The sequence below is a fragment of the Syngnathus typhle genome, linkage group LG19 (assembly GCF_033458585.1).
Source record: "Syngnathus typhle isolate RoL2023-S1 ecotype Sweden linkage group LG19, RoL_Styp_1.0, whole genome shotgun sequence".
NCBI lineage: Eukaryota > Metazoa > Chordata > Actinopteri > Syngnathiformes > Syngnathidae > Syngnathus > Syngnathus typhle.
The window spans coordinates 8,897,556-8,925,461 of record NC_083756.1 but is presented as its reverse complement, the minus strand read 5'-3'; the positions used below and the strand labels follow the sequence as shown (position 1 = coordinate 8,925,461).

General features: G+C 45.4%; 4 protein-coding genes across 8 annotated transcripts; 1 reads left to right on the top strand and 3 right to left on the bottom strand.

The window, feature by feature from the left end:
- Positions 1-32: 32 nt before the first annotated feature.
- Positions 33-2,077, bottom strand: myd88 (MYD88 innate immune signal transduction adaptor). 2 transcript variants are annotated; one of them, XM_061265810.1, is made up of 5 exons: positions 1,689-2,073; positions 1,316-1,447; positions 1,074-1,251; positions 904-995; positions 33-632 (listed from the first exon to the last, which is right to left on the bottom strand). In XM_061265810.1, the coding sequence occupies exons 1-5, from the start codon at positions 2,002-2,004 to the stop codon at positions 478-480; spliced, it is 873 nt and encodes a 290-aa protein (XP_061121794.1). In that variant the 5' UTR covers positions 2,005-2,073; the 3' UTR covers positions 33-477. The 2 variants fall into 2 exon arrangements, with proteins under 2 accessions (XP_061121794.1, XP_061121793.1); XM_061265809.1 differs by having other exon boundaries at positions 904-1,251; positions 1,689-2,077.
- Positions 2,078-2,287: 210 nt separating this feature from the next.
- On the bottom strand, positions 2,288-15,062 carry cry-dash (cryptochrome DASH). 2 transcript variants are annotated; one of them, XM_061265801.1, is made up of 15 exons: positions 14,923-15,062; positions 14,019-14,083; positions 5,462-5,634; positions 5,273-5,366; positions 5,075-5,205; positions 4,730-4,878; positions 4,523-4,611; positions 4,382-4,455; positions 4,212-4,301; positions 4,040-4,119; positions 3,868-3,927; positions 3,619-3,776; positions 3,432-3,551; positions 3,073-3,249; positions 2,288-2,921 (listed from the first exon to the last, which is right to left on the bottom strand). In XM_061265801.1, the coding sequence occupies exons 2-15, from the start codon at positions 14,025-14,027 to the stop codon at positions 2,820-2,822; spliced, it is 1,506 nt and encodes a 501-aa protein (XP_061121785.1). In that variant the 5' UTR covers positions 14,028-14,083; positions 14,923-15,062; the 3' UTR covers positions 2,288-2,819. The 2 variants fall into 2 exon arrangements, with proteins under 2 accessions (XP_061121785.1, XP_061121784.1); XM_061265800.1 differs by lacking the exons at positions 14,019-14,083; positions 14,923-15,062 and adding an exon at positions 5,976-6,206.
- On the top strand, positions 7,578-15,574 carry drd3 (dopamine receptor D3). 2 transcript variants are annotated; one of them, XM_061265803.1, is made up of 8 exons: positions 7,578-7,727; positions 8,821-9,117; positions 11,095-11,207; positions 12,129-12,265; positions 13,111-13,304; positions 14,035-14,100; positions 14,482-14,845; positions 14,931-15,574. In XM_061265803.1, the coding sequence occupies exons 2-8, from the start codon at positions 8,845-8,847 to the stop codon at positions 15,125-15,127; spliced, it is 1,344 nt and encodes a 447-aa protein (XP_061121787.1). In that variant the 5' UTR covers positions 7,578-7,727; positions 8,821-8,844; the 3' UTR covers positions 15,128-15,574. The 2 variants fall into 2 exon arrangements, with proteins under 2 accessions (XP_061121787.1, XP_061121786.1); XM_061265802.1 differs by having other exon boundaries at positions 14,479-14,845.
- Positions 15,575-21,512: 5,938 nt separating this feature from the next.
- On the bottom strand, positions 21,513-27,738 carry qtrt2 (queuine tRNA-ribosyltransferase accessory subunit 2). 2 transcript variants are annotated; one of them, XM_061265806.1, is made up of 8 exons: positions 27,309-27,738; positions 27,167-27,222; positions 26,319-26,395; positions 25,913-26,122; positions 24,837-25,036; positions 24,351-24,520; positions 22,719-22,803; positions 21,513-22,488 (listed from the first exon to the last, which is right to left on the bottom strand). In XM_061265806.1, exons 1-8 carry the CDS (start codon positions 27,509-27,511, stop codon positions 22,254-22,256), a joined length of 1,236 nt encoding a protein of 411 aa, XP_061121790.1. In that variant the 5' UTR covers positions 27,512-27,738; the 3' UTR covers positions 21,513-22,253. The 2 variants fall into 2 exon arrangements, with proteins under 2 accessions (XP_061121790.1, XP_061121791.1); XM_061265807.1 differs by having other exon boundaries at positions 21,513-21,819.
- Between the last annotated feature and the right edge of the window lie 168 nt (positions 27,739-27,906).

Genomic DNA, 27,906 nt, shown 5'->3' with positions numbered 1-27,906 from the left:
AGAGTTGTGCAATAACGACATGCTGTGGACGCTTTGTAAAATTGCTTGCATTTATTTAGGCGTTTTGCCTAAAATTACGTACTTATCAAGCTGTAAATCCTTTAAAAAACACACACACACACAAAGACTTTAGAATATGAAAGGCAAGAAGTGAGAAAAGCAGTCAGTCAAATGTAGAAGTGTATTGTCAAATGCGGAAGTCCATTCCCACTTCCCTTTCTGCTGACGATCAAAAAGGGTAGAAGTGCAGTCCAATCCTTACAATAGAAATTTGAGCAGAAGAGCTAGCAAAAATATCTCTGCACATTGTTTGTCAATCATAACACAGGCTACTACAGTCATAAAAATGACATCAAATGTATGAAACAAATGAATACAATGACATTGGAGAATTACATCATATCTTTGGTATCGGGTCCCAAAAGTTTCGATATAGTTGATGGGAAAGCACCTTTAAAACACTAATAACAATCACAGCTATGGCAGAGACAGAGCTTTAGCCAGCCGTTCCCAAAACCAGCTCTGCGTGTATGGATTGGTGTAGTCGCACACGGTCAAGAACCTTAGGATCCTCGGGAACTCTTTTGTCATCGTCTTGTACACCACGGGGATGAGTCGTTTATTCCGAGCGCCTGTCACAGCAGAAGGAGGCAAAAAGTTTCGTTCTGACCTACAAAGTTGTCAAATACGCTGGTACCTTGACTCGTGCCAATAAAATCTTACTTCCATGGACAATTACATCCTTCAATCCTATTTGTTGATTGGCTTTATCCCTCAAATGCAAGTATTAATTGGCATCTTCCCCAAACAAGCCTTAGCGGTGAAGATCTACCCGTTAAGTCAAGGTACCACTGTATAAAGCCAAACATGAACAACATGTATCAAACAAGATCAATTGTTCACCAGGAGAAAGGCTGAGTGCAAACTTAGTCTGGAAGTCGCAGGCTTCACTTTTGATGTATTCATCGGAGATCACAACCACCATCCTCTTACATCTGAATACAGAAACATCAGAGTGAAAACCAGGAGGTGGGGAAGCCAAACATGTATGGTGCTGTGCATTATTGTCCCACCTCTTCTCAATGAGCTCGCCAGTGATGGTCCAAACGCATGATCCGGGCAGGACATTGCGGTCGAAGACGCAAAGCTTCAGTCGGTAGTTGGTCTGCTCCAGCTCTCGAATCATTTCGTGCACAAACTTGATGTCGCTCTTGCAGTAGCAAATGAAAGCGTCAAACAACTCGGGAGAACCTGCAAGTCAAAACAATATGATGCTTTTCAAGAGAGCTTTTGAAGGAAGCGTTTACTAACTAACCTTCTGGATCATCCCCCAAGGTGAGGCCGGAGAGCTCAGGCGTTCGAGGGATGCAGCTGTCCACCTCGGGGACCTGCAGGGGACGTACCGCCCTCTTCTTTAAGCTTTCATGATACTTCCTCACGTCATCATCTTGCCGGAGAGAGAGAAAGACAGAAAAGATCGATCGATCGATCGATGTTACTGTACTGATCAGGACTTCGAAATAGACTTTTCAAAAACTTTTCGGATTTCTTTGACTTAACACACGCACAAAAACCTCCCGAGCTCAACCGCTGATGGCGGAAGTGCTACGCGTTTAGTCATGCCTACTTATAATTCGAACAAGGTCCGTAAAAGTGATGAGATTTCCAACTCCTGTTCCAAAGCGTACCAATCAGAGGACGAAGCTCTTCCACGACGTCGTTCCTCTCCACTTCCTCCAAGATGGACAAGAGTTTTCCGACGCTGGCCTCGCTCGAGCACGCCTGCCAGTCAACCAAGAGCCGCTCGGTGGGATTGGGAACCTGCTGGTAGTTGATGATCTCCAGGTAAGAGAAGCCCATCGCCTCGGCCACCATCGTCCAGTCGGCGGCCACCACGGTTCGGGGGTTCAAGTAGAGGCTGAGGGTTCTCCTGACGGTCATGTTGAGGGCGACCAGAGGGACGCTGGACAGGTCCTCGACCACCGTCGTGCAGCACGCTGCCATGTTGTTTCTGAAATGGGTTTCTTTTTGCGACTACTTCAACATTGCACAACGTACCTGACCTGATGGGAAGTGCGTCACGCGTGCGTGGGCGGGCGGAACCGCCGCCGCTAAACAGCTCACAGACTATCGTGCAGTGATGATTCTTTTCGAATATTTTCATGTTGATAAAACAATACAAAGAGCATCCGAACTTTTTAGATGTGTGCAATCATCAATAATAATAATAATATACATATTGTTTATTAATAGTTTGTGCAAATAACCAATGCATAGCATAGGGAGAGCTGTTTCTAATATTTATTTTCTCTCACACACAAGTGTGACAACTGTAACTTCTGGATTTGTAACTTTCTAAATCATGTTTGAATCTCTATTCACCAATTTCCTTCCCCTAAACTCTCTCACTTTCTCTCTCTCTAAATAAATAAATGAATGATTATCTTGTTTTAGAATAAACCATTTCATATAGGCATTGTAGCTATTTCTGTTGTCTCATGGCCTCATGAACATTTTCGCACGCTTTCTTTGTGTGGCTTTGGTTGCTGTAGAAGAGTTTTGTTTTCTTCTCACACGAGTATTTGCTCAAGTCATCTCCCGCCCCCTTTTCTCTGGCCTGAGCACATTTCCCGTAATCGCAGACCGCACAGATGCTATGCGGAAATATGTGGTTTAAGCAAAAAACACAACAAATGAAGGCAAGTCCCCTGCATCAGAACACCATTTTAAATGTAAGAAACCCATTTGAATAGCACCATAACTTTGACCAGAAGAAGGCCAACAAACTTGGCATTGTAACGGCTGGAAATGATCCAAGCTCACAAGTTTTTGCTCCTGGAGAAATAGAAATCGGCGCCTCTGTCGCCGTGCTGTTTGGGGGTGTGGGATGGGCCTTTTCTGCCTCTTGGGTACGGCCCGTTCTGTGAAATAACAAAAGCGAGTCAACATGAACAGAATTTGGACTGATTCGGCCTTGGCACCAAAAATGATTTGTGCGCGTTACTGCTTTTGTTTTGAAAGGTTTCTACTCCCTATGAGCTTGTTTTGAGTTTTTTGTCCCATCCGACTGACCTGTTTCTTGCCAACGTGTCGGCTCCATTCAGGCGCCACCACGACAGGGGTGGGGTAGGTCTCACCTAGGGTGACGTCGGCGTGCGATAGCGCCGCCTTGCTGAGGGTCCACGGCGTGTGCACATCAGCCCCCCGGATTTTGTGCAGCTCGGGAAGCCATCGCCGCACATAGTCGCCCTAAGGACGAGTATCGGGTTAGAATTCCGACAAGAGCCAAATATTTCAGAAAGACCGTACTTGAAAACTTTTGTTTAGCACTGTAATGGCGTTTAAACTGAACTAAGTATAGGACACGTATATAAATAGCAGATATTTGCAATACAGCCAGGATGTCAAGACGAAAAGACACATGAACGTACATTACTGTCATAGTCGAGTCCTTGCTTGACCATGTTGAACTTTCTGTTCTCCCGGGGGTCATTTCCAATGCCCGCGCTGTACAGCCAGTTGCCGTAGTTACTGCAGACGTCATGGTCAACCTGCGGCAAGACGTTTACATGTGTTCTAAGTGCTACTGACACAAAGGAGAAGCGTGAAAGAATTTACCAAAAGGTATTCAAAGTATTCAGCTCCCATCCTCCAGTCAAGGCCCAGGTCCTTGGTGAGGAAGCTGGCCACGTTTTGGCGCCCCCTGTTGGACATGAAGCCCGTCATGGCCAACTCCCTCATGTTGGCATCCACGAAGGGCACACCCGTACGTCCCTCTGGACAAATATCAAAAATCAACATTTCAGACACATCGAACACCGCCGCGTGTGCCAGACATAGCTCGCTCGGTATTAGTGCTGTGCCAACCTTTCCATGCGTTGAAAAGCGTCATGTCCGTCTTCCAAGGAATGCTTTTGTCCTGAAGCCCTATGGAGAGAATTGTATTTCAACAACTCACTGATAAGATGTTACCACAGTTCTTTGCTTTCCTACAGGAATAAAAAAAAAAGCTTTCAAATGAAATTGGAACAATAGTCACCTTTGAGTTGAAACAGACGATTTCCATATTTGAGTGCTACGAACTTGAAGTAATCACGCCACAAGAGCTCAAAAATAACCCTGCCGTTGAAATGAAATGGTAAGAAACATTCATCGGACTGAATCATGTCAAAAGATATCAACCGATAGATATAAAATCCTCATCGACTGACCAGTACGTGCTCTGATTAGCCGTTCGCTCCCTCTCGTATTGGCGTATCTGATGATAAATATATCTTGGTGAAATGCAGCCCATGGCCAGCCTGCAGAGTGTCCAAAACAGCTTATTAAAAGTCGCTTTATTTCTGTTTCGAGATTGGATCGACACAGAAGGAACACTCACCAGGGCGCAAATTTGGTGGAATAGTCCACGCCCACCAAGCCGTTTCGTGTCTCCTTATAGGTTGCCACCGCATCCTTTGGGAAGACAAATCAATGTTTCATTCAAAAGCCATATGTGGTAACTTGGGTCAAATGAATTTACCGTGTCCCAAAAATAATGCTGAAGTCTGCGCAGCGCCTGACTTTCACCGCCAGTGCACGGAAAAGCCGAGCGGGGGTCATTCAAAGGCTCTGTAAGTGAGTCAAAGTGAGTTTGTTCCTTCATTCTAATTGATTCAATCTTTTTTTCCATTCTACAATCAATTTACGTCATTGTGACGTGTTGAATGATTTCAAAAAGGTACCGTACCTGTCTGCTGCAGGTCCGCCGCAGTGGGAACGTCTCCCTCTTGAAGCCCCCCGGGAAGAGGCTTCAGCCGGTCCGGGGTTGGCAACTCAGGTCTGACCTGACTCTTGGATTCCACTTCCTTCCTGAACTGAGTGTAAACATCCGGAAGCCTGACAAACACATCCTAATGAACGTACAGGCGAAATGTGACATGCTGCGAGAGGCGTCTGGTGCCACCAAGTGGCCAAGTTGCAGATTGCATACAAATGTGACTTTCTTGTATGAACTTCTCTTTCATACATCTATTGGTTGCAAATCCTTCTTCCAAAAAGGATTTTCTATTGTGCGTGCGTCGGCAAGTCTCACCTGGAAATGTGCGGGAACGGCAAATCGTCTCGGTGGTACAGTGTGGAGCCCCAGCAGGTGTGCACTTGGACCTTCATGCGTGCGCACACGTCCTTTACACCGGTCTCCACAGTCAGCTCTTCGGATGTTGCCTGTCATTCAATCCATAGCAAGTGATAAAAATCAAACCGATGATGATGATGATGTGAGGACTCCAACCTCTTGGTGGAAAGTGACAGCGCTGACAGAGCCCAGTTGCTGGATGAGGTCGGCGACGACTTCTTCCGGCTTGCCCCGTCTTATTACCAGGTTGCTATTTTACAAACACACACAAAACTGTGTGTGTGTGCGTGTGCCATAAAAGGCAACGTGCATTCCGGCTATAATGAAAGCAAGGAGAACAATGACCTGCCCCTGTTCACCAGCGACTTCCTGAGATCTTGGATGCTCTCCAGCAGAAAGCGCAGGCGAAAAGGTCCCGTCTTCGGCAGGTTGTACTTGGAGGTCCCCACATAGTGTCTGGGATCGAAGCAGTACAACGGCACGACGCGGTCAGCGTGTTTTGCAGCAAAATGGAACACCTACATGGGGGGGGGGGGAACACACAATACATACATACATGCCACTTCATTACAGTCATCTCCCACTTGGATTGAGTCGTGCTGTCTGTCAATAGTGGTGGTGACAGTCAATTTGCAGACCTGAAAACTATTTTATTGTGAAAGTGTACACCGGAACTTCCACATGCCAACAAACGAGCTAAAAGTAGCTTGTAGAACAAGAACAGCAAAACGACAAAATGCTCCTTAAAATATAGATATTTAAAAACATAATAAAAGATTACTCACACAAAAACAATCCGATATAAGCGTGCTCGTCCGTTTTTAACACGACGTGAACGTAAATGCGCGTTCGTTCTTACCTCGTTGTCGTGGATTCGTAAATCGTTTCTTAACCAACAGATTATCGTTCGGGAAGTGGACATGACTGCTCGTCGATAGGCACCGATTGGAACAACAACAAGAACGGGCTCCAAAACACAAAGAACGGTCAAAAGCCAACCGCTGCGGGAAAGCTCTGGTTGAGGCTCGGTCACGGTCGCTTATACAAACGCACGTTGTCATACGCGCGTCACGTTTGTGTAACACACTTTCATAAATTTTCTTCTTCCGGCAACTCCAATTATTTTATGCATTCATGATGTTTGTATCAAATCAATTGACATTGGTAATGGAATGTGTGATTTGAAATATGTTATGCTTTTATTTAATCCTTTATGTTTGGTGTCTGAGTCAGGGTTTTAATAATAATAATATTCTCCATCAAAATCTGTTTTTATATTACCTACCCATCAAGGGTGAAATGAATAAACCAAGGATAGGTCTTTTTTTTTCAAATGTGTCAGACTTTCTTCAATGCATTGATATGAAACGCAGTTACAGCATTTGGCCAGTAGATGGCAGCAAAATGACAAAATAGGCTGACAATGTGACTCTCGAAATGTGCGCAAGTGGCTCGGTCGCCTGCCTCTGTACATTTAATGGAGCGGCTCGGTCGCAATTGCAAAAGCTGCTTTTCCATTTTAAAACCAACCTCCACCTCATTTCGATTTTTGGAGCGCAAATGACACAATTCTGCTTTATGTCCTCTTTCACACGCGGGTGAGATTGATTGGCAGACATCCAAAAGAGCAGTCTATAACAGATTCCATATACCATTTTCCAAACGAGTGTTTGTTATTGCTCTGACGGATTCTCTTCGGTTGTCTTTCGGCTGCAAGAAGGACGACTCAGAGTTCCTCGATGCGCCAAGGTCATTTGGGCACTTGAACGCAACGTAAAATACGTGGTGGACTGGAAAAATGACCAATGGTGGTCACTGTCATGTTTGTGGCTTCCGACAAGCCAGGGCAGGCAGGCAGGCAGACTTTTCCTTACGATGCCTTCAAAGTATCAATAAGACTTGTTGTTAGGGTGCGCGCCAAGGAGATGCGCCAATTTTGTTGTCACGCTCAGTGGGCATGAGTGGCTTAAGGGGTTTGGAAAAGACTTTTGGGAATTGGTGAGGCGCCACGACGAGACGAGACGAGACAAATATTTATGAACAATTTGTTGCTTGTTTGAGATTTTTTAGTGAACTAAATAGGGATTGACCTTTTTGAGGGATTGACCTTTTTGAAAGTTAGGGATTCCCTAACTGACTTCTAAAGTAAATGCAGAAGTATGTTTGACTTTGATTAGACACAAGAGAACAGGTCTAGAAAAATCGGCGCAAAAAAAAAGTCTCTAAGTGATTACTTGATCAAGATAGTTGTTGATGAATTTCAAAACAGATTAGTTGTGGACTCATCGACTAATTTTGACACCGCTACTTGACATGACAAAGTGAGGGTCACCTGATGCCTGCTCATCCATTTCAAATCAATATGATCAATATGAGAAGGCGTCATCTTAAGGAAGGCGGGAGGGAGGGAGGGAGGGGTGTGTGCGTGCGTGCGTGCCTGCCACATTGTCTGCGAGAGCCTCCATGCGCTCGCTCATTGGTCTGCGCGCAATGGCAGCGAGCGCGCCGCAGTCGCCGTGCAAAGATGGGCGCGAGGAGCAGACAAGTTTCAACTCCGCACAGATGCTACTTTCTTGGATCTCATGATTGCTCCAACGGGAAACGCTAAGAGGTAGGTGAAAGTCTTTGGGTGGACATTATCATTCTATATGGGGCTATATTTGGAAGGGCTCATTATTCCTACTTGGAATGAATTCTTTTCAGGAGGGGAGATATGGCGCTGCCATTTCAGGCTTGAATTGGATTTCACCGTTGCCTTCATTAAGACAACATGGCAAAGATTTCACTCCCTTGTGTTCATTTGAATGTGTGTGTGCGTGTGTGTGTGTGTAAGATTGACATTTCAATTAGCTCCAAGGTGCAACTGTGTGTGCGAGACAGATGTTTCAATTTGATGTGACCTGCAGTATGTGAATGGCCAAATGATGGATTATATTAGATTTCAGATCCCTGCCGTTGTGTTTGTGACTGGCGGATTCAAAGTCGATTGTGTTAAGATGAAGTGAGAGGCAGACAAATATGCAAACTGTTGGACATGTCTATATTGTGTGTGTGTATGTGACAGAAATATGCGCTAATGGGCAGAAATGCGTGTTTGTCTGCAATCTATCATCTTTTACTTCAAAACACCATGAAATAAATGAAGGAATTCATTAGGAAATTAGGAATTGAACAGCTTTTGCATTGGGACGATTAATTGTGGCTCCTTCTGGTGTACACGACTTGGCCACCAGTGGGCAGTATAAGTCGGAGTTGCTAAGATGCAGTAGTATCAGTGGTTTTCCGTGGAGGATAAAGAATATATGCCCGGCGGCCGCGATGATGGTTTTATTGTCTGTTTACGTGTATTGCTGCACCGTTTGTGTTACAATAGCCATTGTTTCAAGCGTTACGGATGCTATTTGGTAGTCCATCTATGGCGTTTGCATTGTTCATTAGCATTAAGCTAAGAAGGCTTTGGATGGATGGATGGATGGATGGATGGATGGATGGATGGATGGATGGATGGAGTGCAAACAGCAGCGAAGCCCGCAGCCGGTCACACATCATCCATCGCAAGGCACCCCAGCCCCACATGCTTTCCTCGTATTTCTTTGGCGCCATGTTGTGGCATTTTTGCTACGAGAGGAATTGTCAACCTTTGTAACGTGCATACATTCGAAGCATGTCCGTTACGACAGCAACAAAGCCAGCCGCCCATACAGGTCTGCCAAAGGTGTGGGCGGGACATGGCGATGCTTAGCCAAGCAGAGCAGCCATGGTGGAACGTATCGGACGAACGCAACGGCAGCGCGTCGGACGGCCGCAGCGGCGAGCGCAACTACTACGCCATGCTCTACTCCCTCCTCATCCTGGCCATTGTGTTTGGCAACGTGCTGGTGTGCCTGGCCGTGCTGAGGGAGCGTTCGCTGCAGACCACCACCAACTATCTGGTGGTCAGCCTGGCCGTGGCCGACCTGCTGGTGGCCTCGCTGGTCATGCCCTGGGCCGTCTACCTGGAGGTAAGACACTGTCGTCTGTAAGACACAGTTTTTTTTTTTTAATTTCATTTGAGTCCTTCTCCTGACACCCGCTACTTCAAATGACTTGGACTTTGTGATCTACTAAAGAGAGACTACTTTCAGAGTTACAGAAGGAAAGGACTGCTCCTTGGCGAGGAATTAATTGGTCAAGCCGAATTCACAAGTGACAAGGAAAAAGGCTACGCTGTCTAAAGAGTGTATTTTTCCCTTCAAGACCATTGCCGAAAAAGGACAGACACGAACGAAGGTTCATCACAAACAAACGAAAAGCCATTTTGCACAGTTTCTGGAAGAGCCATAGTAGAGGATAAGAAAAAAGGCTAGCGTTGCATATCATGGACGTAATTCATTGGAATGCATCAAGGAAGTCGGAGTTTATATAAGGCTACGGTCGCAAATCGATATTATCCCCCTAGTCAGACGGTCCCGAAATGTCGAATAAGCAGCTGCCTGGCTACCTTCGAAGTTCGGGCTTTGTCAGCAGGATACTTTGTCTTCGCCTAGAGTTCAGACGACTGGGCAGATGCAGGAGAGAGCCAGTTAACAGGCCAAGCTGAAAGATAGATGGCACACTTTACGCAGGAGGGGGGGGGGGTCCCTCATTTCAAATTCAAACGGGAGTAATAAATCATTAAGACGTCACATTTTCACTCGGAAACAATTGAAAGGGCACGGCCAAGTGAGATTGTGTAGAATTAAATTTAAAAGTACATTTGAATTCCCCCCACACTTATTGAACCTAGCATATTTTTGGAAGGTGGGAGAAGATTCCAACTCCACAAAACCTCCCAATTGTGAGGCAGTTCCAATGACAGCTCATTTCATTCATCCATAATGGCCACCTCCATCCACAACACGTAGGCGCGCGCAAAGCGTCCCAGCCCAGGCAATGGTGGTTCCCGCCGGCTTCCGCTCCCTAATTGGTGGTGGCTGACCCCCTCCCTCCCTCCCTGCCTCCCTCCCTCCCTCCCGCTTGCATCGCAATAATCAGCGCTCCCGCTGAGTCGGTTTGCACAGCGCGAGCTCAGCATGAGGAACGTGTTTTTCCCACACTACCCGTACAATGTTGATTGAAGCAAAAAGAATAGAACAAATTAGGTAGGGTTGGGTCATTCACCGATTCGATCGATTCATTAGAATTTAAAAAATGTAGCAGTCACGTCCTCACTGATGTGCTCAGCTTACGCAATCGACGAGTGTTGCCACTTTTTTGCTTTCATTTGTTTAAGGACTTTAGTCCTTCTGATGTGCCCATCTTGGCCACTAGGGAGCAGTAAATTCAGTCCATTGAATTCTTCCTTAATCCAGAGTAATATTAGTCAGTTTTCGTAGAGGATAAAAAATATATATATATATTTGTGAGTATTGGTGAAGTTCGTCACTTGGTTGGACTGGCCCTTTAATGCACGAAGAAATAAAAAATAATTAGAATAATAATAGGAGACGGCGGAAAGTAGGGTGGTCATCACGGAGATAACAGCAAGAGGCAAGCAAGTGGGAATTATGTTAGGGGGGAGTTGTATTTGCGAGCCGTATATAGTGTACTGTATATAGTCCCACTGGAATCCATTCATCACAGTGGTGACATTTATTCGCCAAGCTTTAGGTCGCCAAGAACATGAGCTTTTATTTTGCTTTGCTGGAAATGCTAATTCACAAAATCCATCAGTGACGGCCGGCCGCATCAGTGGATGACAATTGTGCCGTGCTACGTATCTTAAGACTTAATGACAACATCAGCCCTGGGGGTATTTAAAACCTTTTTTTTTTAAATGTAGAACATCCCAAATTTGAATGTGACAGAAGAAGCTGAGGGCTTAGCATTGACCCTTGAGGCACTCCCCACCGCAAGATGATCTGAACTGGCATTTCTGATTTTGCCACGAAAACGAATATTAGCGCGACACACCACGGTGACAAATGCGCGGTCTAATCTCGGCCGTGCGTTGTGCGCAGGTGGTCGGCGGCGCCTGGCTTTTCAGCCGTCTCTACTGTAACGTCTTTGTCACGCTGGATGTGATGATGTGCACCGCCAGCATCCTCAATCTGTGCGCCATCAGCATCGACAGGTGAGTGTGCGTGTGCGTATGACAGACATCAGTAGTTGTTCACAGCTGCCATGGTGCCACTTGCGGAAATGTCAAACTTCAAATGATGAGAATTAAATACTGCTTGGACAACAGCATCAATTTGTCCTACTACATCTTTTGATGCAGATATTGCAGCGGAACATTGCATACATTTGTAATATCACGACAAATGCATCCCCACTGCTGACTTGGATCCCTTCGATTCTTGCGGAAGTCAACTTGACGTCTCACAGGTGCACGGTTTCATACAAGTCCGATTTATGTTCTGTCCGCCGTCGTTACCTCATGACGCTTTTGATCAAATCTCTGCTGGCTCACCACGAGTGGACCTGCACTTCTTATTCTAGCAGACAGCACACGGCTAAAAAAGTAAAGCTGGGGGTGTATTGTCGTGTGCGCGTGTGTGTTTGTGCGCTTGGCCGGCATTTGGCCTCAAAGAGGAGCTGGAGGAATTAGTCCAATGAGCATAAACAATCATGGCAGCAAACTGGCCCCTAACGACGAAACGCGCCATCCGCGTTGGCTCCGGGTGGGTCGTTAATTGTCGCCCCTTCCTTCCGCAGCGATGTTGCGCAAGCTCATTACGCACACTTCCTGTCCAGTACGCCCCGTTTCGAAACCAAATCCACAAGTTGATTGATCAAAGCTCGCCTCGGTCGCTCTTTATAGTTCTCACAGCGGGGGAATTCTTTTGTTGGCATGCTCAGTCGGTGAGATTTATTCTGGCCAGAAAAGAAATGATTTTCTGGTTAAATTAAAACCTAATCAAACAATCACTTTTTTTTTTTAGATTATTTTGAAATGTATCTGAAAAAAAGACTGAACCAATAAAAGGACCCTGTCGACTTTTTGTTCGTGTCTACTTTTGTTGACATGCAGACTTTTTGTGTGCCTGTACAGGTACACGGCGGTGGTGATGCCCATGTTGTACAACACGACGCAGCGCTCTCGCAAGAGAGTGTTTGCCATGATCGCCACGGTGTGGGTGCTGGCCTTCGCCGTGTCCTGCCCCTTGCTGTTTGGCTTCAACACCACAGGTGGCTTTCAACAGCGACCGATAAAGCTGGAGCGTTTGAAAATGTGCCAGTCCGGTCGGTGGCTTTCTTAGCGCGGCCTACAAAAGTCTCGCTCCGACGTCATGAGCACACTTTTGTTGTGCCGCTTGTAATGTCTTCAAGCTCTTTTCAGCTGGGAATCCAATTATTGTTATGATTATTTGGAATAGTACCAGATTAAGATTGTACTCGGAAAGAGTTGAAGGGTTACGGAAACTCAGTCGTCGTGTTCTGCTCATTCGCTGGCAAACAATGGGCGGGCGGCCGGGCGGGCTCTATGATGGGAGTTCATGGCAGGGTTAGGGTCGCGCAGGGGTTACACGCCGGGTGCCAAAGAACGATTGAAACTCGTGGCTGTGAAAATTCCCAACAAAATTCATTTCGCAAGTCAGACGTTTTCCAAATGTATTCAACTCACGTACAGGCGCCAACGGCACGGCATGACATAAGCCAACGGCTGACTTTTAGCAAAACAGCTCACGTAATTATCCTATTATCATGGCTGCCATCAACATCTTATTGATCCACGGGGGTAGGCAATCATCAATCGACATGATTTGGGCACATAAAGTAAGAGCTGAACGTGCGAGCCGCGCTGCTAGCACCGTGTCAAAGGCAATCACGCCCACGGTAATGAGCTGCAAGCCAGAGGAAGGGTACAGTTGCGTATGCGGCGAGAATATCGAGCGGGGAAGATTGTGAAAGCCCGGCCACGTCCAACTCAACCACTCTAGTGGACTTTTGAGTTAAGTGCTAGAATGAATGAGGAAAAAAAAAATTCATCAAGGTCGATGGTTGGGGCTCCAGCGTGCCTTTTGTTGTTCTAGACGACCCCATGGTGTGCTCCATCTCCAACCCCGTCTTTGTGGTGTACTCGTCGGTGGTGTCCTTCTACCTGCCCTTCGTGGTCACGCTGCTGGTCTACATTCGCATCTACGTCTTCCTTCGCATGAGGAGGAAGAGGATCGCCTTCAGCCAGGCCAGCGCGAAAGTGCAGCCCAGCTCAACGCCACCTTCTGTGGTCAGAGCTTACCCCCCCCCCCTCAGGGCTTGGTTATATTATTGTGCCGGTCTCGGGTGAGCTGACGCCTATCCCGTGTGATTTTGTGCCAAGAGCTGGGCCACACCCTGGACTTGATTGTGAGGCCCACACACTCATTTACATTAGCAGCGTGCAACTCATTTGCTCGATTTCAACTGAATGGAAACTAAAGACTTTAAATTGACTAAATAATGAGAAACCATTTGTATTAAGCTTGACACAGCAATGTGATTGTTAGATTTGTTGTATTGAGCGTCGTGCCGCATGAATAACAATTGCATTATGCATCCAATTCACCTTCCTATAGGAACCTTCCTTTCACATCCAATAGACTCACTCGCACGCACGCACGCACGCACACCCACTGCGACCTTCAGCGACACAGAACGAAATTTGTAATCACGCTGATGGACAAGCAGTCCTGCAATTTGATACCATTATAATGGGAGAACTGTTATTTGGCCTCAGTAGGGGGACATGTAATTTGAAGGAAATTGCACGACTTTGTTGGAGTAAGAAGAAAAAAAAACTGCATCATGTTCAAGACTCATATATAAAACCATTACTATGATGATGGAGATTGTAATAAATACTGGCCAATTGATGGAGGATAATCAATTGCAAAAATGTATTTGATAGCTGCAACCCCAGTCAATAGTGTACGAAAAGGGGATGATTGAATCATTGACTTGCCTCTCTCATCCGCCAGGAGACTTGTCTGCAGGACGACCCGCCCAAGACCAACCATGACCTTTCACCTATAAGGATCAAAGTGGTGAGTGTCATTCAACACAGCAATTTTCTTCTACTTTATTTTTCTCATGAGTTTTCGTCTGGTAACATTCAGACTATATTCTCTCTCTTATTTAGTCCATAATATTACAACAAATAATCTTTATACTAGTAAAAAAAAAAACTTGGACTTTATTATTTTGAAAAAGACATATTTTGCTTATATTTCAACCTTTATTCTTAGCAAAATCCTTACCATTTTCTTAAAATAATTTAGCTTTTAATTGTAATATTCCAACATTTTTAACACAAAAGAATTGACTTTTTTCTTGACAATTTGGGGAAATGTTGTATGTTAAAAACATGACATCATTTGCTTGCAATGAGGAATGAGGCCAATGTTGTTTCAATCCCATGCCAGCAGTGCGTGGAGGCCCCGGGCCCGTCCAAGTCCGACCTGCTGTCGGGATGTCTGTGGCGAAAGCGCCCCAAAACGCGACCGGTGGAGAACGCGGCGCTGCCCCCGGTGGACTTGCAGAATTACTGCAGCATAAGCCACGCCTCCTGCGGTCGCACCGAGTTGGACGTGGAGCGCAATGAGGCGGTGCCGGTGTCCGGGAGCAGTTTGGCGAGGGTGGCGGAGAACAGCCGGCAGGCGTCGCTGGCCAAGAAAGTTTCCAACGGACGCACGCACAACACGCTGCGGCCACTCAACAACTACAACCCCCGATTCAGGAGCATGCACGCCCGTGAGAAGAAGGCCACTCAGATGTTGGCCATCGTGCTCGGTGAGCAGAGATGTCATTTGTTATGTTTTAATTAAATTAAAAATATATTTTGCACTAAAAATATCATTTTATTTGACCTTCTCAGGGGTGTTCCTCATTTGCTGGCTGCCTTTCTTTGTCACGCACATCCTCAACACGCACTGCAGAAGGTGCTGGGTCCCGCCGGGCCTCTACAGCGCCTTCACTTGGCTGGGCTACGTCAACAGCGCTCTCAATCCCATCATATACACCACCTTCAACGTGGAGTTCCGCAGGGCCTTCATCAAGATCCTCAGCTGCTGAGAAGAGAGAGAAAAAGACTGAAAAACTCACTTTTTCTCCCTGGCTGCGGACAAAGTGGGATTGTTTTTGCATCTCCTTTCCGGAAAAAGGGCTGCGGTGCGGCATGGATGGGGACGAGTTTTTGTGGACGCCCAGCAGTGTGTGGACTGACTCGTGTCACGCACATATTGTCCCATCCTACAGTGCATGCAAACCAGCAAAACAACGCTGGAATATCAAATGCGGAGGACGTTTTTTTGACTTAGACCACCATCTTATTAAAAAAAACAATAACATCAGATTTCATTTAAGTGTTGTAAATAAAGACATCATTCCACACGCACGCTGTGAAGTTACTCACACGCTAATAATGACGTGAGAAGAAGCGGGAACGGGAGGGAAATAGAATGAAAACAGAAAAAAAAAAATGGGATCGGTACTCTCCTCTTGGCAAGGGAGTGGAATCAATATTTGGCAAGAAAAGTGCATCTTTAATAAAGTGTACAGTACAAAGTGAGCGCCACGGTGATGAGCACGACCCCACGCCTTCTTTAATTGAATTTGAATATGGATGAAAAGCAAGCTGTGTTCATGCACCTCAACAGCCACTTTGTTCATTCACACGAATTATTTTGTGTCATCAAATTTAGCCAAGCATGGAATAATCGAAACCGGGACTTTCTTTTTGGACTCAAAACTGACACGCCCACCAAATTCCATCTTGCAAAGTGGCAAGGAGGCATTACCGAGACAATTTCTAGTTGTTGATATAGTCATGATTGACACGCCCACCAAATTTCATGTTTCTACGTTATACAAGCAAGCATTGGGGGATGGATTTTGAAAACCATTCCGGTCAGGGGCAATCAAGCCGATGTTTTGGCAAATATAACTGAATTCATGAATAGGAATGGATAGATTCCCTTGAGGATGAGGCGGAAGAAAGAAAGAAAACATCTTTTTTTCTGTCACAGGCTTGTAAACATTCAATCGGCAAATGCTAATAAATAATAATGAACGTTTGTTCAATGTTTGCATGACAATTCTTCCTCAATTTAGCTAGGCACGTACATTGGCTGCCAAAGGCTTCACGGCGGCTATATATTCTCTCTCTATATATATAGGAGAAAAAAGGTGACGCCGCCGTGTATTGTAAGGAGCAGGTCAAATGAGGTGTGCTTATAAGAGCCGACAAGCGAGGCAGCCTGGTGTCCCGTTGGACGGCTGTCACGCTGCACTCGGAAGGCTTTTTCGCCAATTTGGATTCTTCGGGGAAACAGCGTAGTGCTGCTGAAAATAAAGTTTGAACCAAGTTCCTACTAAATGTCAGCGATGACACCCTGTTGCTCGTAAAGAAAGTACAAATAGCCGATTGTTTAACACTCGTCTTCATGTCGTTCTGCAGACGGAATGTAAAACGCCTTTCGACCTAAACCAATCGAATCTGGTGTGTGTCCCTTTGGTGACACGCTAAAAGCATTGGAATGGACTGCGTTGCCCTCGGGGGCGACTTTAAAACCTTTCACTGTGGACGCCGCTCCAAAGTTCACGTGGCGCATTCAACGCAAACGCTGTCCCGCCCGCTAATTAGATATACTCCCGAAATTTGCTTTCAGCGCATTCAATAGTAGATAAGCTAGTCAGACGGATGACGAGCATGCCCATCGACGTCTTAGCTAACTAAATGCAGAAAAGTCTCGACATTTTTAAAATCTTCCGTGGATTCAATAGATGAAACTGTAATCAAATCAATGCAATAGAGAAGAAGAACTTTATTGCCACAAAGGATTTTAAAGCCAAATAATTGTCTCGGGGCCATATGGGGTTGATTGATCACTTCCGCTTCCCTCGACAACACTCGGCGAGGATCCAAATATCTTGGAGCTGCAGGCAGCTCCGTGACTTGCGTTCATTCACGGCTACTCGGGATGGATGCGCTGTCTATTAGCAGGAATAATTATATTCCGGAATTCCAATTGATATATGAGCTGAGGGAAATGTATGGGAAACGAGTCCAAGGAAAAAATGAAGGAAGGATGGGGACGCACACAATGAATGCAAAAGGTGGGCACAAAAATGAACGTACTCTGGAGAGCTCCCCGCTCGGCTCGACGTGTTCTTTCAGAAAGATGTTGATTAAAGGGCAAACGCTCCCGCTGCCCTGAGGATTTGCATTACAATGTGGCTCTTATCTTCGGGGTCACCAGATCATGAAAAACCAGGAAGCAAAGGCGGGAGTGAACTCTTGCCGGTATCCTTTTTTGATATTAAAAAACAACATATTGGAAAAGGGGCAGGCAAATAAGGCTGAACTAGAGGCCCCTTTGCATTCAATGACATGGGCATCTTTCCTCATCCTACCTATGCAAAGCGCTCCCTCCGCTCCCTCCTTCTCTCTACCTCCAGCCGGCCTCCTGTCAATCTCCACGGCAATTACAGCCAGACCACGTTGGCCCGTGATGGCAGCACACAAGAGACAAGAAAAAGTGACAAAAGGAGAAGCCTTATTTGCATTCACACTGCACGAGCTTTTTCAAACATTGATATGATAGCTACGCTAGGCCAAAATTTCCTTCCTTTCTTCCTTCCTTCCTTCCCCCTAAACCCAAATGTGTATTTGGTCATTTTTCTTCTTTTCTTCTAAAATAAGCAAACTGTCTCCTCGCGGCTTCCCGGAGCGTAGGCTTCGTGTTAATTATGATGAGCTCAAACACTCCTAGCCTCCAACTGTCCTACTTCTTTCCTGTCATCAAACTTTCAAACCTTCTTCTCCTTCATCCCGTTAATCCCTCTCTTCACTTCTCTTCTCTCGTCCGTCCTGCGCGAAGCCGATAATTGAATCCCAGCAGGATGTCACCTGTCCCTGACTTTCTTTTTCCTCACAGGATCCTTCAGTGACAAGCAATCTGAGACATTGTCCCCACCCCGGTTTGTTTATCTGCTGGGTTTTACCAAAAGGAAACTTTCTTTTCATTTGACAGAAAATGTGATATCTGGCCGAGAAATCTTATCGGGCGAATCAAGCACGTTGCATATTACTAACGGCGTTAGCGGCTACATTGGTGCACAAATGATCTGTGGCTCCCATTTTAATAGAGCAGAACCTAACTGTTAAATAATGAAATGCTCTTCACGATAACAGGAGGAACAATTAACCCGTGAATCCGACCCGTTGCCAATCTAAAAACGAGCGTCGGGTTCATCTAAACGAGATGTGCGCCGAGCAAGTCATTTGCTGTTTTGCTTTGGCATTTTTCTATTTGGTCGGTGAAGGTTTGTTCAAATTATTTGGGTGTCCTGCGTCGCCCAGCTGTTATTTTGGCTCCCGCGGGCGGGGTATGACCTCCGCCGGCCCCAGCTGGCTGCATCTTCTCCATCATCATTATCAGCGCCGTGGCTCAAGTGCTAGTCACACACATGACTTTCAACATCCTATCAGCAGTCAAAACAGAGTAAAAAAAATAGCTCGCTTGCCAAGTTAGCATTTAGCATAGCTTAGCCATGGCAGAAGACGAGCTTGTGACAGTTCGACCTCCTTCCGGATGGATTGGTGGAGCAACTAATTGCCCGTCAAAAATGACACTTGCTCCCTGGAGCAATAATATTGATAGGAGGCCAGTATAAATAAAAAGTACACTTTGAGTATATTAGCGCTATAATTAGCAAAGAAATGAATCAATCAATGAATCCTCTGCGAAGAAAAAGAAAGTCTGTGAAGCTGTCAGGATAGAACCTAAATACACATTTTTATACCTACAATGAGGTTATGCTTCAAATGTCATCTCATCGAGTTTCTCATACAATCAACTATTTTTGCGGGTGCAATCACATACGGATCGATACGACAGAATACCTTTTGTTCATCCGAAAAAAAATGAACAAAGAGAATATTGCGCACGCACACGATTTGCGTCAATGTGTCACCATGGCGTCGCTTCTTGGCTGTGGGTATACTCGTGGCCCACGCCATGCATTTGAAATGAACATAAAGCAAGCCAAAGATGCAAACATGTCACTTTGCACTATGGTCTTCCTATGTTCCTCACGTGCCGCTTCTCGGCAGCCTATTCATCCAAAAAGGCTCAAAGAGCTCAACTGTACTGACTCCATCATTTGTAATAAACATTCCCTTATGGATGACATACACGACGGGAACTGGATTACTTTGTGGCTTCAGGAGACATGGGAGCAAATCAGCCGAGGATTACAATCCAATCTACAGTACTAGATGTGATGTCTGTCTTATTAGTTGTCTCATGAAAATCATGACATTTTGTACAATCTCCATGAAAGCATCACAACCAATATTATATTTCTGATCAATATTATATATAGATATACATATATCATAAAATATACAATATGCATTATAATACGCCATCGACGCTCTTGCCCAATATCACCGGTACAACAACCCATCACACTGTATGAAATCAAGACGCTCTGTCTCTCTAGCACCTTTTAAATGCTTACGCGGGCTGCTGCGATTCACATAATGAGGCTCGACAGTCGCACTGACAACCGGAAAGAAAACGCCTTCGACTCGAGCCAATCTCTTTGATGTTTTTGTCAGTGAAAATCGGCAGCTATTTTTGCCCGCCCGCCTTTATTTCACTGATGTACAGTTGAGTCATCAGCAGCAGAATGCAGCAAGCTTTTCCCAGAGTACAGTCCTACTTCCCTCCCTCCCTTCCTGCCTGCCTCCCTCACTCGTCAACGCTTTCTCATGCCAGCAGTCACGTTGTATGGATGTTGATGATACTTCTGGTAACACCCAATTTCGCCCGCTCTCATTTCCGACCGAAGACGCTCGGACAAAAAGGCCAAATGCTCACGGCCTTTTCAACTGTCTAGTAACCTGCGAGAGACAACACGGCTGACCTTTCCCTCAACTCCAACCTCTAACGCCAGCCTGCGAGGCGAAAATAGAAAAGGAATGGGATTCACTTTTTATCCAGCCGAAATGTCATTCCTCTGTAGAGAGCCGTATGCCAGGTCATTTCGTTTTGTGTGCACTGAGTGTTTACAAAATGACAATAAAGTCTGTCTAAGTCTAAGTCAGTCTATTGTCTGAAATGATGTTCACAGTTTGAACAAAATCCCCCCCACATTCACAACTCTATATTATTCGAAGACCACTGGCTAGAAAGGTCAAGGAGCCCGCTAGCTTCGGATCTTTGTATCCCAAATTGGATAATTGGCGCCTGTGTACAATTGGGCCTCCATTCTTGTGAATAGCAATAGCGGCCACTCGATGAAAAGGAGGACCTCTCAGCTCGTGTCTTTAAGCAGCAAATCTTGGAGGAGTGATTTGACAGCCTTCTCCTGACATTGAAATGAAGATTTAGAAAAATATAAACATCCGCAGGTGGTCATTTCTCCACGCCTGCCGCCCCATTTAAATCCAGCGACATTTTGATCTGATCTTTATTCTTTTCTCTGCAGCGCCAGCGTCTGAGCTGTCAGCACAAACCTTCACATGACCTTGTCAGGGATTAAAAAAAAAAAAAAGATGAACTAACTCGACAGTTGGCTCACAGCCCACATACTGCGACTATCTCAAAACGCCATTTAGTCGGCTTGAACACACTATAGCGTAAGGAGGAAAGACGGCGGAGGGGAGAAGCAATAAATCAAGAGCACGAGGTGACATTTTGTTGATTTTTATAACGGGAGAAAAGTACAATGGCATTCAGCACGCATACTGGATGACCACAAACCAAGTAGCCGACTGCCTGCCGGCTGTGACGCACAACTTGGATACGCATCAAGGCAGATGTTAAAAAAGAAAAAGACGCATTGAAAGTCTAGACGAGTATGTGTTGAGGCGAGTACGTCATGAAAGAAGCAAAAGTAATTGCGGATTTTGCGCGTAAAACACTTCAAATGGACTTGGAATCAGACTACCTAGAAGAAAAAATATATATATATCTGAGATATGCTTTTATTCGGAGTTAGGCACTTCTGCAGATTCGTGAATGAATGAAAAGTCGAAAGCTAGAAATGTTTTCAACCACAGACAGAGGAAAATGTCCGACTAACATTTAGTCTCATATTTTCACTACTGTTCCATGGAAATGGACTGAGGCCTAGTGGAGGCCATCAAAGAGAATGCCACTTCACGTTTACTGAGAAATGTCACTGGGAGGAACAGCCACTACCAGCTTGCTAGCATGGGAATTTTCTCACGGATGAACGACGCAAGCGTGACCAAACGATTCTGTTTTGTAATGTCCACCGCACCCATTTAGTGGAAATTTAATAAACGCTTTTCTTGGTGTGATAACTAGAACAACACGCCCGAGGTGAAACCCAAAATTGACATTCACGCTTTGTTGAAATGATAAAAAAGGTCAAAGATTTCCCAGTCAAAGCTGCCGCCCGTGATTAAAAAAAGATATCTATCTATCTCAAAAACATGTTTATTCAATAAATTGATGGGGCCTCAGGCATAATGGGAGTGCTTCAGTGCAAATTTGACAAGATGATTGTTTTGAGGAAAACCAAACATTTAAATGACTTCATTTTTCCAAGTTGAATTTTTGCTTGTGGAATTACAAATTACTTTAAAATGGAAGTAGTACATTCAAGTGGACTCACCTCTTTAGTATGACTTTTTTTTTCATGATGATTGAAGCATTATGCAATGAGAAATCTGTCTGGGGAGAAAAGCATGCTGAGCTGCTTTTCCACTGCACGCTTCTGACTCGGCTCTGCATCAAAGACAGAAACCGGGTTGGCTAATGTTAGCACCAATATCTGTAACTTCAGGCTACTGTTCAAGGAAAAAAAGATTCTTGCAATTTAAGGAGTCAGGGAAAAAAACATGTTGTACTTTCTATTACTACTTGAGCGTGAACGCTTCCGTGCAAGCTGTTATTTCGACTCGAGCCCGACCAATGGGATCGTTACGCGGAAGAAGAAAAAAAAAAAAAAGAAAACCGGGTCAATGGGGTTTCTTTGGTTGTGTGGACAAAGTTGTTGTTTTTGCCAGAGACCCCAGCAAAGGCAAAGAAGATCAAACTTTTGATTGCCTCCGTACAGCAGAGCCAATCTGCTGATCGGCCACAAAAAAAGCCGGGCTGATTGTGGAAGCAAGTTTGTCCTCCGGGCTCAATCCATCTCTTCTATCTGATCCCATCCCATCTTAGACGTTTGTCTCCAAGAAGAGCCGCCTTTTCAAGAGGTCCACTTTGTCAGCGGCCAGGGCTTCTCGGAGGGCCGCAAAGAAGGTCAGATAATGCGCCGTGTTGTGGAGCGTGAGCAGCACCCCCGCCAAGAGCTCGTTGGTGGCCAGCAGGTGGTGCACATACGCCCTCTTGTGGTTACGGCAGCAGTAGCAGCCACACCCTTCCACCAGGGGCCGGAAGTCATCTCGGTACCTGGACAGTCCAGGGAGACGATCAAATCACTTGGACAACGACGTGGTTGGGACGTGAAATGGCACGCTCGCCAATTCGGCAAAGTCAATGTGAGCATTCGGCCCCGTTTTCCCATCGGCGGGGAAATTGTCGCTCTCTCATCCTGAATGATTATCTTGTGGTGTGGGGTGCGCTGTGTGATTTTTGGTTTTGATTTTGCAAAAGTAATAAGTACTTCTGCTTGGGCTTACCTTTTATCTTTCAGATCCATCTCGAAGGGCGTCATGCAGCTTGGGTCATGCGGACGATGATCTCCATTCTGTTCGGCTGTGTTTTCTACACACACACACACATACGCCCACGCACACCTCATTAATCCTCCTCCTCATCATCTCATTTCTAAGCACATCTAGTGAACCACCAGCCCTCAGCTTTTCTTATCTGCTTTGCTTCCTTTTGCTATTCTATGTTTCTATTTTATATCTCCTCCATGTTTTTCTATCACAAGGTGCGCCTTATAGGGCGGAAAATACGGTAATATGGAAAATTTCAAGTCATGACTACATATAGACTTCCATAATTATTGGCAGTCCAGGTAAAGATGTGCTCTTTAGCTTGGTAGGACCAAACTTAAAAGGGAGGAAAATCCAACCTTTGATTGATTCAGCTGCATTCATTCAGTGGAGAGCTAAAAATGAATAGCCAGTTGTTTATTTTTAAATAACATCTCTAAAAAGATGTCTTTTTTTTTTCTTTTTTAAAGGATTTAGATGACTTGAATGGTGGATTAACTTTTGGAATGCCACAAAAGCCTGACATTTAAAACAGTGTGTGAAGTCGGCGAAAGGGCATCGACGGAGAGCGAGCCCCGATGAACAAAAGACAAGTTATGAAGCGTTAGCATACTGTGAGAGAGGAGCCGCACCCCGAGGCCTCTGGCGGGTGCTTGTAATTGGTCCAAGGGGGAGTGGGAATTGCTGTTTAACACCAGCCAACCTGCTCTCACCTCCATTACGCTTGCTTGCCAGCGTGGAATCGATTAGCCCCGGCCGGCCGTCTTGACACGACTCTCACGCCGGCCGGTTGCGTTTAAGGAAACCTTTTCATAACTCTTGTTCGGCTTCTCACTTGGGAGGACAGCCGTCGATGATTTAATTCTAGCGTGGGATTTCCTTTGCCTCCAATTATTTTCAAACAAAAGGACAGTGGAGCTTTGGCTGTGGAACTTTTGCATGAATCCTTGACAGCATTATCTAAAACCTGATCCAAGTCAAATGTGAGCGAGTCATGAGGCAGACGTAACAAACTCTTTTGCGGCTGACTTGCTTTACCCCGCTTTGTGATGGGGAAAAATAAATCAAAGCATGTCTAACAGAATTGCAGTCTTACAAATGTCACCAATTTGTTTTGAACCTTTTGTCCTCCATTTGAGATCCAGTGGATGCGTGTGCGCGTGTGTGTGTGTTTGCATGTGTGTGTGGGGAATATTTTAGTTAAACAGGTCACAGCCCCCGAGGTAAACAAAAGGGTAATTTTGCCACTAAAATGTAGACTCTGCATCATAGTAGACGTGCTTGCATGGTAATCTGTCTGGCTTTAAGCGGTTGATGCCGGAGTGGACGAGCTAAAAGCTGAGTTCTTTGTCCGCTTTTGCAAAGTCCAAAATAAGACATGAAATAAACTGCAGAATATTGGTCATTTTTTGCAAAGGCTAAAGCTGTCTAGGTTCAATTATCACTTGCAGAAAGGCTTTTAAGACTCTTGACGCTAGAAAGTGCCATGTTAGCTTGGCCATAGTGTTTTTCCTAGGATGTGTTAGCATTAAGCTAGTACAATATCGATCCCCAGTACAGTACGTGGTCTAAAAGAAAAGGTCATCCCACCTGAGGTAGGCGCCCCGTCGGCGCTCTCCGGGTCGTTGGCCGTGTCAAAGCGGAAGGAGAGGGCGCAGCCTCGCTCTGTGACCAGGAAGGGGAAGAAGCCCTCGAAGAGGTCCACGCCAGCCTCCACACACTCCATCACCTCGTCGGGTCGACCCACACCCTGCACAAGCCTGCAAGCGCAGCCAAGAACCGCCATGAATAAAAAGTAAGGATGTGGAGAATCACTTTTTTTTCCTAGGCGTTATCCAACCCAAAAAAAACAAAACAAGAGTTGGCTTTGCTGCATACAAACACACAAGCAGCACTTTTCTATTACTATTCTGTCAGCATGAGCGAATTCTGTGCACTCTTTGGCTGTCTGGCCTGGCAGATAACCAGGTGGGGGCGTCAAGGTCAATTTAGCATTCGAGGAAGAAGGAAAAAAAATAAAAGGTGACCCTACGTGGAAACCTCTTCAGTTATGAGTCCTTGGGGGTATCCACTCACCTGGGTTTGTGCTCGGGTAGTTCCTTGACCACAGCGCCAATGAGCTGGCTCCTCAGGGCACCGTCCAGACGGCCCGAATGGAGGCCGTCCAGGCAGAAACCCGCTACAGGCCGCTTGGCCGTCTCCCTGGCCGAGCGCTCCCTTTCCTCCATGACATCTCCTCCTTCCACCGACCCGAACAGCGCCGCTCCCTCCAGCTCCTGGCGACCATCCAAAAGGTTGTACCGATCAGATCTCGTAAACAATCAATGGGTTCTACTATTATGACGGATTCTGGACTCATTCAAATATTGATTAGAAATGACCAGACGGCAAAATGTCATCACTAAAGAGTTTTTTTAACATCCTGTTGTATTTTTTCTTGCAAACTAACATTTATCCTGCAAGTCAACATTACAATTATTCCTGTAATAAAATGGATTAAAATAACATTCGAAGTATTGTGGTCAGATTTTTTCTCACATTATTTCAACTTTATTCTCAAAATAACGGTTTCATCGTTAGTTACTGTTTATGATGGAGTAGATGCGACTTGAGAATCAAGCCCTAGCACCACTAAAGAAAAATCAACTGCAAAACGGAAGCGAAAATCAAACATAAACAGCAGCAGCCCATGATGATTATGACAAGTGTGCTTTCACTCCGTTTTCCATTTCACCCTATTCGGAATCAACAGATAATCACAGCCATCATCATCATCAGGATAATGAGGATAATGGGAAAGCACAAGTGAATCCGCCCGTCTCCAACACATGTCGTCAAAGCAATATAGGCAGTAGCTGCAATCATGATAATAACGCTAATAGGATCATCATCATCATCATGCTGTGATAATAAGGATCATTACATGTGTACACAACATGAAGTGATGGATGTCTTATTAACATCATCATGATAATATGGCGTATAAGTGTCAACAAATACATTACGGTTCAGTGTCATGGGTTTTCTCAGTTCTACACAACAATCCTTATATGGTACGTAGAATAAGTATTGAATTTGATTTTTCCAGAAAGTTTTTACAATGGCGCTTTCTGTATTGGAGAAAGGCTTTGGAAATGAAAATGGCACCGCACCTGCGACCCCTGGTGAACCAGCAGACACTCGTCCAAATGAACCAGGGTCCGCTCCACTGACTTGCGGACCCTCTTGCGGGAGGTGTTGTCCTGCCAGGTCTCACCGTCAGCCATGCTCACGTAGCAGTCGGGCCGCACCAGCTTCTGCAGGGCCATGAACTTGGCTGCCGTTAGCTCGATGCGCCCGCCGCTTCCCCACACGGACACCGTCTACACGCCAGACAGAATAAAATGACATACCTGAGTGAGTGAGTGAGTGAGTGAGTGAGTGAGTGAGTGAGTGGGAGCAAGGCTGTGCTGTATTTTGTGTGCTAGAAAGACCAACCACAAGCCGAACCACAAAAATGAAATCACAGCGATGAATGAAAAAGGGGGGAAAAAAGAGAGGAGGAGGAGACCTTCTGACCTTGTTGGTTGCGTAACCGGTTGGGCTAGATGTCGCGGGGTCATGCAGGGAGCAAAACAAAACGCTGTCATGAAGACCTGCAGAGGAAAAGAGATTGAGGGGGGAGAAAAATATCATACAGTGGGGCAAATACTTGCAGAATTTGTCACAGAAACAGAATACTGTTGTTCTTATAACACATGGCAAGGTAACAATTCCAGTCTAGTCGCCTGAGGAGGCAAAAGCCTCTCAAACGCATTTATTTTCACAAAGCAATGTTGGATGAGGTCACCATCGCAGGGCATTTCTATAAATAATACACAAGTTTCACATTAGGAGAGTCAGCCTCGAAATTCAAGGACGAATCACGACAATTGTTACTCCGCCTACAAGACAGTGGTCAGCCAATCAAATTGTTTAGATTTCAATTTGGCTTCAAAAAACAGATTGGATTATAATAATGCATGCCGTAAATTATTGCTCGTAATATATTTTCCCGAACTGGACCACTCTCACTCTGTTTTATAGCATTCCCAAGTTATACATCAGAATTAAGTTTCCCCTCGTCTTAAACGCCGCGGCAGAAGAATGTCCATCTTTCACCGGCGACGTTTGCTATCGCTTTACAGCATCACGGCCAGTTTTCAGATGTGATTCTTCTGACATGACTGATGCGCACGCAGTCAAATAAGAAATTACAGTTGACGCAAAACCTTGGACTTGTCCAACATATTCTGAAATCTTGTAGAACTTTCAAAAAAACACATGTCAGTGAGATGATTCCAAATACATACGTGAATAAGTACCAATTAACAGTCACCTATTTATTTGTGAAGCAATAAAAGATTGTTTTGTCGAACTAAAAGTACCTGAAAACTTCTGAAATCCTTCTTTGAACTCCTCCAAAACCTCTTGGTGCTCTGCTCTGGAGAAGATAGACGACAATATCATTCGTAGTACGAGGGTTTTAATACAACACTCACACAGTATGTGTTTAGGGGCATTGCTTACAAATGGTCTAGCGACACCTGAGTGACCGAGGGGAGCTTGTCGAGGCTGTGCAGCGTATCGTGGGTCAGGTGCGGAACGGTACCGCAGCGTGTGTACAGCAGACAGCCCGGTACCTCTAGGGAGTGCTGCCCGGTCCTGCCGAGCCCCTTCAGGACACCCAGGCGGCTTCCTCCCTGGAGAACACGAGACAACTCGAGCTTCATCTTGCTAGCAGCTAATAAGCGACAATGAGCGAGTAGCCTGGGACCGTCTGCGTTCTTTTTTTTTTTCGTTATTAGTACCCTCCCAAAATATGTAGCCAGGGCAAAACCGATAGTTACTGGCACAAAATGAGATTTATTTGAAATTCTACCGACTTTCGGCACCGCTCAGGCGGGAAATTACAATGCGACTAGTTGTGATGATGTCATCACCAAGCGACTTCCTCAACTCGCGTTACATACCCAACATTATTATTTACATTATTTTCTCAATTCTATCCGCTATAACGCTGTGACATTTGGAACTACTTTTTGGTTCACTACCTTTTATTATACTCTAGTCGTTCTACATTTTGTGAGTCTTACGGAGTTGCCATGGTTACTAGCGGGACGCCTAA